The sequence below is a fragment of the Gadus morhua genome, chromosome 10, assembly GCF_902167405.1.
Source record: "Gadus morhua chromosome 10, gadMor3.0, whole genome shotgun sequence".
In the NCBI taxonomy this organism is placed as follows: domain Eukaryota; kingdom Metazoa; phylum Chordata; class Actinopteri; order Gadiformes; family Gadidae; genus Gadus; species Gadus morhua.
The window spans coordinates 19395896-19405084 of NC_044057.1; the positions used below are offsets into that span (position 1 = coordinate 19395896).

The 9189-nt window shown below is 41.8% G+C and overlaps 1 protein-coding gene across 2 annotated transcripts; it reads right to left on the minus strand.

Annotated features, from left to right (window-relative positions):
- Nucleotides 1-286: 286 nt before the first annotated feature.
- On the minus strand, nt 287-7882 carry rbmx (RNA binding motif protein X-linked). 2 transcript variants are annotated; one of them, XM_030367505.1, is made up of 10 exons: nt 7721-7882; nt 7333-7470; nt 6943-7049; nt 6696-6864; nt 6460-6585; nt 4031-4145; nt 3779-3907; nt 3321-3412; nt 836-946; nt 287-431 (listed from the first exon to the last, which is right to left on the minus strand). In XM_030367505.1, exons 2-9 carry the CDS (start codon nt 7439-7441, stop codon nt 942-944), a joined length of 852 nt encoding a protein of 283 aa, XP_030223365.1. In that variant the 5' UTR covers nt 7442-7470; nt 7721-7882; the 3' UTR covers nt 287-431; nt 836-941. The 2 variants fall into 2 exon arrangements, with proteins under 2 accessions (XP_030223365.1, XP_030223364.1); XM_030367504.1 differs by having other exon boundaries at nt 289-431; nt 836-2497.
- Nucleotides 7883-9189: the final 1307 nt, after the last annotated feature.

Below are 9189 nucleotides of genomic sequence, written 5' to 3' on the forward strand. Positions count from 1 at the left end.
TGCAACTGTTTATTCAGTAAAATATCTACAAATGACCCGTTATATAACCATTGGAAACATTATCATGTTTCAAACTAGTCTTTAAATGCAAAGAAATAAGCTAACAGTTTCGTGTATGTTTAAAAATATTTAGTAAACCAATCCATTACATTTACAGCCACATGCAGTCAAGTCAAGGCTTGAGCTTTGCACACTAGAACAGAACTTATTATCCATATTTTTATAGCCTACATATAGAATATGGCCAAATGCCCAGAGGTGTTCGACGTCAACAAATGAGACAAAATACACATTTAATTTTTTATTAAAAATAAAGTAAATATATACGTTTTTGTAACGAGTAATCCTTCATTTGAAAGTCTGCCATTCCTTGTCCCCGTACTGTTGATGCCAAACGCTGAGGACATACAGTTCACCACTGGAACAGTGACCTGCAGCATGGCACAGGACAGTTAACAGAGCATTTCAATCTCAAAAAGGCTATATAGGATAACTCATATACTCAATCACATTTACTGTATCCTCAATATTTTCATAAATAAGGAACATAAATTGAAACACTTGGGTACAGAAAACTGAATTTAGTACAAGTTTACATTTTGTTTGCGAGTGTTATTACGCGTTTTAAGCAATGACACAACCTCCAACTAAATGTACTTCATATGCATTAAAGTTACGTAATAACTCCACCCTGGGTATACCTAAACTTGTGAACCGTAGTCACATGCTGCTCCATACGATTTTTTACCTACCAAGTAGATCATGCTACACATAACTCGTCTTATCACATTAAAGTGTACCTTTTAAAAAATAGTTTGTCGATTAGGAGACATACCTGTTTGCATGAGTTTAGGGGGGACTCTACTGGTCCAGGACTCAAGTACTGGACTCAAAGAGGACGCCGATATGGGGCAAAAACCAAGTTCATCTCAGCATACAGCTCATCCTGCAAAAGAACACCAATATCAGCTCATAGCCAACAGCTAATCAGGTATTTCCAAATGTCTTGAAACAACCACGTCGTCTATGGTCCGGCTCAGTTTGTTTGGCACTTCAGGGGTCGAGCTTCCAGTTTGTCATCAAGGAGTCGGTTGGGTCCAGGAGTCCATTTGTTTTTGAAATTGCATGATGATAGGAAAGGTTTTGAAAGTGACACAATGCTTTAAGTGATCTAAGAATGACAATTTAGCACATAATCCTTTTGCTAAGAAACTACATGTCCTTCGACAAAAAAAAAAAATGCTCTCGTTAAATCAGATTTTGTTTAATGGTTTGAGTTGTGCCCTTCAGCAATCTTGGAAACCGTTGGCAAGTTGGATGTCCGATTCTCATTGGTCGACCGAGGACCATATCTTCCGTTGACAATTTTGGTTGGTGAAAGGGCTAGATGTTAACCCTAACTCAGTTGGAGCTTTCAGATTTTTTGAGGTATGGGTTGGCCATTGGCTGAGTAGATACGAATACAGGACAATGATAAACTGAGTTACAGATGAGAAACAAAGAGGTTTGCTTTGCTTACCAGCTGCTGTCATATCAGTTGAGTTGCATATACTCGAGTTTGGTTGTTGGGGTCTTTGGTTAGATGGATGAAAGCCTTCATACTTTGACTATGATGACGGATCCATTTCCAAGGAAAGTTTCAGATGATGTGACTTTTGCTTGTTCCCCATGGAACAGGAGGACCAGTTGAGAGTACATGTTGGTTTAGAGTTACCTCAGGTCAGCAGATTAATTATTCAGGTAGGAAAAGTTTTAACCAAGCCATTTAGTGCAGTTTGTGGGGTAACATCAGGATGGTTACTTAGTAGTGTCAGGTTGATATTACTGGTCGTGTTTTAAAAGAGAAATTAGCTATAAACAATGTCTGGCCAATAACTTTATTGTAGGAAAGCAACAACTAAGGGGCAAAGCAGATTTTCACAGCTCTATGTAAAAAATAAAAACATGTGACTGAACCATTACACTGGCAGCAGAAATAATATGTATATTTATAAAAAACGTTTTACACTTAACTAAAAACTAATGGTAAAAGTGGGAGGAAAGACAGTGGACAAGCTCATACTCCACAGAATTAGACATGGCAACGGGGTCAACTTTGTCGGCCCATTCCAAAATTTTGCTCGACAACACATGTAACTTTACAGTGAAAAAGAACGCTGTGGCATTTATTCCGATTGTCCTCGTGTTCAGTATCTGCTGCGGGCCATTCCTCTATCCACCCGAGGGCCCCCGCGGGCCCCCCGGGGGGCTCCGCGACTTGAGCCGGCGTACGAGTCACGAGGAGGGTAGCCTCTCTCGACCGGGGGAGGGGGGCCCCTCTCGGGCCTTCCCATGCTGCGCTCCCCGCGGCTAGGCGGATAGGGCTCGCTGCGACTGCTCGGGTAACTGTCACGACTGCCATAGCCGTCTCGGGAACTGCTGCCATAGTCGTCATAGCGACTGCTTCCACCATAGGAGGGCGGGGGGCCCCGTGAGGGTGGGGCACTGCGAGAGTTACCTGCAGGGTCAATGGGGTCAGGTAATTGGCAAATTTTCAACTTAAAAAAAAAAAAATACACTTCCAATTGACCACTTTTTTTTTTTGCCAACAGACATTATGCTGTTTTCGAAGAGTAACTATACTTTAGTTTGTTAATATTGCCCATAGTGTTGACATCATTCGGAAGACTAACTATGGGTACAATTTTACACTTTTTAAATCAGGCAACACAATTGAACAATCTTTCCAGCTTAAGGGAAGTTACATGGAAAATGGGGCCTCTTTCAGCATGCCATTGTTGTGAAGTAGACATTTGTTTTTCCTTTTTAGAACTCCATGGATCAGAACTGCAGATAAGCATGTGGTTGACAGAGTTTTCTTGACAGGTTTTTTGGGGAGGGATATTTACTCCTTGAGGGAGTGATTTGGAAAGCACAGACACAGAGCGGTCCACAGGACGTTCCAGGGACCTTTTGAGATTCCTTTATAGATGCCCACTCCTGCAGACAGTTTAACAGTTTGCCTTGATGAGTTTGACTGACTGATTTCTTCGCCGATTGTTGCTTGAAATGCAACGGAAAAAATATCAAGTGATTATCTTACAACTCAAAAAAGTTACTATGTAGCTCAGGGAATTTTGCGCTGCCTCCAAAAGTTGTTAAGGAGGTTGGCTTTAACAACTTTCCCTTTGGACGTTACGAACGTAACAAAGCGGCCTCTGTTTATTTGAGATGGGGGGGATATGGCGTTTTTCTCTTTTTCCTCAGGTCGATCAAGCAGTCCTGTTTGGGCTGGAGTCAGAGGAAGGTCCCATTATGAGACAAATGGGGTCATGCCTTACCGTAACCATCATACGAGTCTCGGTAGGAGCCGCCACTCGGGCGCTCCATGTAGCTCCTGGGCTCCCGACCTCCGCCATAGCCGTCGCGCTCACTGCACACAAGTTAGCATCTTTATTACCTACCTTTGTTTTTTTACCTGCCAAACACTCCAAACAGCCAAAGCATCATGCGCTCATCAAAGGGATTTCGCTTTTGAATAGATCATACTATGCCGGGAATTATCGCGCCATCTTAAATGGCATATACCCGACAATGCACTACAGAGGTACATGTTGCGGAGACTATGATATCAATACAAAACAAAGGCTAGGGCATGGTCTTGAAACAAATGTATACATTAGTTCTAACGGCAGTCTGCAAAGACGCGCAATCGCTTGAAGTGTTTTTGTAGAACACATGACTCTTGTGGTGGCACCAAACCGAGGAGCAGCAGAGAGGTGGTGTCATTTGAACATACTTGTATCCCCTCGACATTGAGCCGTAGTCATCTCTGTTGCTGGAACTGGAGTACTCTCTGTAAGAATAATCTCTGGACGGGGGTGCATAGTCCCTCGAATCCCTGGAGTTGTAGTCCCTACTGGAGTAGCTGTTGAGACAGGGGTCAATATACTTTAATGGAAAAAAAAAAAAAAACACACGATGCAATCACGTTGAGCAGGCAAGCTTTTAAACCATGCAGTTGTAGAGTTTGGTTACTGTATTCAATTACCTGTCCTTGGAATTGTAGTGGTCATCTCTTGGCGACGGGTAGTCTTCTCTCCTGGACATGGAGTCTCTGCGGGGGGGTGGAGGCCCGTAGGGATCCCGGTCACCCGACATTGGTGCTGTAAAACCCAAGGCAAAAAAAACTTTAGCACAAAAATACAACCTATGGAGTCAATATAGAAATATGTTCTTCTCAGGCTGAGGGCACCCGCATTTGAAATAATTTGAGTTTTTAGTGTTGCATAATGGGCCTTTCAGGGGTGACCATACACAGAGCACTAAGCATTAGGGCTGTAACGATACACAAACTCACGATTCGGTTTGTATCACGATTTTTGACCCACGGTTCGATACAACCCACGATTTTTTGAAATTTAAAAAGCATTTTATTTAAACAACACTTATATACCAATTAACTTAATGTAACATTTAATAACAAACAATTTGGAACACTAAACAGATTTGAACAGAAAGAATACTATTGAAGTATAGCTAAATGAATAAAGAAATAACCAAAGATTGCAGTGGGAGGAAGCTTTTTTCAACTGTTTGGTTGGTTTAGTCCAATATCCTTATTAGCGCTTCTTATTAGGCTATGTAGCTTAAATAATGACATAATCAGGCCGTATAGAATGCAACATGTTTAACAGCATGTTAACAGCGTGTGTGTCTAGTGAAGAAGCAAACGAGTCCGGTAGAATAAAGTACCCATCCTGTCAATAATCGGTGGCCGCTTCATTCCGACCTATAAGCAGACAAACTGCCAGTCAAATCACACAAAACACTAGAGACAGGATCACACAGGCCCCCTCTGGATAAATGTCGTTCATATCGCATATGAGGACTTCGACGGCTGTGGAGAAATGCGATCCTCCGTAGCCACGGAGGATTGCAGTCGCATACTTACGGCATCGATAGGAGGGGGCGCTGTCAGCAGACTATTATTTAGAGAAATTATTAGCAAATTTCAATCTGACAATTTGACCGCAGTTAGAAAGGGCGTATCGCGCTTCTGCCTTCTCAAGCCGCGAGACAGGTTCGTGGCTTTGAGTATCGCGATTTTCGGTTTGATACGCGTATCGTTACAGCCCTACTAAGCATGATCGGTCTGTGTACATTTAAGTAAGTCTATACTTTTTACAGTCAATATTGACCCTTAAACACTATATAACATTTGTATTTATCTACCCATCTATAAAAGCCAATATTCATTTGTGATACCTCCTTGTGGGTTAGGGTTAGAGCTGTAGCGACGCGTCGATGACGCCGACGTCAAAAATTCGTCAACGTCAAATTTCTCCGTCGACGATTTTCGTGGACAATGGACAACAACACAGAGAACACAGTTCGCACTTTGCTGAGTATTGCTTATTTGGATATATGTTTACCGTTTAATGGGAAAGAAGGCTCGTCGCCTTTATTATGTCCGAGGTCGTCGCATGGACTATACGTCATCCAGCTCAGGTTGCGTAGCCGTGCGTGTGCTCGACTGCGCGTGTCGGCTCGTTAGCATCTGTACCGTAGCGGCCCGTACCGTAGCAGCACACCTCTCCCAAGTGGCCAAATTGGCCTGGCCTGGCCAGACTGGCCACACTCACACTGGCAGATTTGAGCACGGCTGGCCTTTCATTTTGTATAACAGTGAAACTATTTTATTTATTTTATTTTGTGTAAAGCAGAAGGTTTTTTGCTGTGCAAAACTGTTAAATGAAGTATATTATTAAGAATTTTTTGGTATTTATTTGAGATACATTATGGTTTTAATCGAGCAACAGAAATAGATAACCATCCAATTAGTCATTAGATTAGTCGACTAATCGATGAAATAATCGCCCGATTAATCGTTTAATAAATAATCGTCTACCCCCAGCCCTAGTTAGTTTCATAAGACCATCATTTTTAAAAACATGATTCCCGTGTGGATTTAGCATAACCCGATAGTCTGAACTTTCATATTCCGTGATATCCAGCTGAAATCGTTCTTTTGCAATTTGTTAGCTACTAGCAGGTACACAACGTACACCTAACATTCGCCGCCAAAAATACCACATTGCATGCAAAATATATTTACGTGGAGTATATTTTAACTATGATTTCTCAATCCTGATGCGATTGAGAAAGCACCATGCGACCAGGGTTTTACTTCAGCTGTCCGTGAAATCTGTTTGGTGGCCTCCAATACATTTTGAATGTAGAAAATAAACCCTCAAATATATACCATCCGTTTCCTAGTAGGTGGACATTTTCTGAAGCAATAAAGCACTATTCATATGCACAGACAATATAGATGATACCCATTCAACCGTTAGTAAATCTGTCAGAACATAAGCAGTTGTAGACCAGGTGAAACAAGCATGCAGAAGCACTAGTTTTGTTTTAGTGTTTGATCCGAAGAAAAATAAATAAGCCACTGTTGTATTCCCCCATACTTACACGGTGCGGACCTCTTGGGTGGGGGGCCACCGTTGCGGACTGGGGGCCCTCTCTTGAGGGGAGGGGGGCCTCTGGATGACATCCCTTTAAAGAAGGGGTCTACATTCCCTGGGTTATCATAGTAGTCTTTTGACAAACAAGAAACACAGATGGTCATAAATTAACATCATGTACAACATATCCAGAATGTCTTTTGCCATATGCCAACGGTGATCACATTTCATTGCTGAAAGTACCTCTGGAAGGAGGGCCCCTCATGCCACTGGGGGCTCCCCGGGAGCCTCTGGGTCCTCTAGGTGGACCCCGGCTGCGGTTGTGCATGGGTGGTGGCGGTCCACGCCTGCCTCCACTTTCAAACTGAGACTTTGTTGCCTGCTCCACCTTGATCGGCTTTCCATCGAGGGACTATTAAAAAAAAAAGCATTCGATGACTGGATTCTTTAAAACTGCAGTTCGACGTGAGGTTTTGGCAAAAGTTGTTACCTTGCCGTTCATCTCACGTGCTGCATCCTTCGCGTCGGCTGGACTTTCGAATGTAACAAAAGCAAAACCTCTTGATTTGTTGGTTTCACGATCTTTCATCAAGAGAACTGAAATGAGAATTAAAATTTGCTTATTATATGTGCATCGAAGCCTAACGTTTTCAATTCAAGCCAGTTGCGCAAAACATTGAACGGAAGTCCTGAACACAAAACTGCAAAGAATGATGTCTAAAGCACAAAATGCCTGGAATTGTTGAGCACTATTGTCGTTACTATTACAAGTTTAAATAAAACAAGTGTCCATTACACGTCACAAACTATCAAATAAAATATAAACGGTAGACCTGGTTAAAATCACGAACGGAGATAAATACTTGAAACTCAATCTAACCTTCAACAATCCTGCCATATTTGCTGAAGTACTGCTCCAAGGCCTTCTCGTTGGTCTCGGTGTTGAGACCGCCAATGAACAGTTTTCCCGGTCTGTCCGCCTCTGCCATAGTGTAACGTTAGAGAGTAGAGCCAAGGCCTGCAAAAGAGAGATATACTTTCATTGTGGATGGTAAATCATGAAATTTGACATCACAACACTCAGCTATTTGAATTGTATCAATCGTCCCCCAAGCGGAGAAGCGGTCGTCTTATCTGCTAGCACTGTCCCAGTCAAATTGGTAAAATGGCGATGGTTGAATTGAAGGTAACGCTTACAAGCCATGTTATTAGAAACACAATAGTTGCCAGAAAATGACCGTATTTACTAGAAAAGAGAGACGGGTTACCGTTTCAGATTATTGCATCCACTTATTCGGCACGAAGCTTTGTCTTCTGGGCTATCTCCAAGATACAGTGGTACTGGCTAGCTAAGCAAACATTTAGCGAGGAGCAAACGCGGTGAAATAGAGCTCTCCACCCCGCCTCTTTCTACTTCTTCTTCTTGGAGCGCCAGATGCTGAGGCGGACGCGATATCATTATACTGCCCTCTTTTGGCCATGGGAGACATGGACAGATGTGTCAAAACGATGATCAGAGAACTTTACACTGCTTCGACAGATATCATCAAATACAATTTTAAAGAGTCTGATCTCCATCCCATTAAAGTATATGGAAATATAAAGCGAATCTAACAAAATTGTAGTTTTGCTTTCTCTCTAACGTTTCAAATAAAAAAAACCGTTTCAAATGTTTTAATCAATGGAAGGGCGTTTTATCTCATCTATATTAGGCTAATTAACACTACAAATCTTGCTTTCTTGCTGCCCGGTGGGATTTGAAAAAAATGTATATCTATAATTTAGACATTCTCATTGCATCAAATCTAATCTAAGCTAATCACGTTTATTTCATCTAATTCAACGCATACAAGAGAGAGACCACACAAAATTTGGTAATAGGTCGGTTCCAGGGGCGCTTCTAGGATTTTTCCATTAGGAGGGCTTAGACCCAAATGAGATTTAACATCATCGAATGGTTTATTATGTGATAAATCGCTATCGGGGGAAATCCAGGAGGTTGATGATTCTATAGGGTTATATCTTGTACATCAATAGATGATAAAGAAGAAATTTCAGGTCGGTACTCAGACTGACAAGACAGACAGACAAGACTCCCCAGACACTGTTTTAATTTCAATCAAATCAGGACAGCTGAAAAGAAAGAAAAACCAAAGCCATCTTTTTGATTGGTACTCAGTGGGAAAAAGCATTCGGGCCAGACTGAATCCTATACTTGAGGGCCCCACGTGAGGTGTTCAAATGTGTGAAGATAGACATGGGGGGTCCTGAGTGAAAACGGGCTCTAAAAAGTCTAAATCATGCTGTGAACTTTCTAGTATAGATCTGGGCGTCAGCCCTCATTCTTCTTAGTGATTAAATGCATTTAGTCTATTTGCGTTTTATTTTTTTATTTTTTATTTTATTATTTGACAGCTGAAATGCTGTCTCATAGGAAAGTAACATGGTTGAGGTCCTGTTAAGCAAAAAACAATGGCAGTAGGCTGCAGCCATTCTTTGGTGAGTGGGAAATATCACACTACAAATATATTGTTTTTGATTAATAAACATACCGCAATACCAGTGGTAATGTGTTTGTCATTAAAACAAATTGACTCTTTTCCTGGTCGAGTCCTGTCCCGGCTGCAAATAGGGAGCTAACTTCAACTTCGGTTTTGATTTGGCTATCTAAACAAATACATTTCCCTTTGTGTCGGCCGTTTGAAGTTACTACATAGCATGGTTAGGACGGTTGGAC

Excerpts from the sequence above, each read along its gene's own strand:
- rbmx (XM_030367504.1), bottom strand. The coding sequence starts at position 7,441 with ATGGCAGAGGCGGACAGACCGGGAAAACTGTTCATTGGCGGTCTCAAC. Across the intron at positions 3,908-4,030 it reads CACTACAATTCCAAGGACAG|CTACTCCAGTAGGGACTACA; the intron begins GTAATTGAATAC and ends CTGTCTCAACAG. Across the intron at positions 3,413-3,778 it reads TCAATGTCGAGGGGATACAA|TGAGCGCGACGGCTATGGCG; the intron begins GTATGTTCAAAT and ends ACTTGTGTGCAG.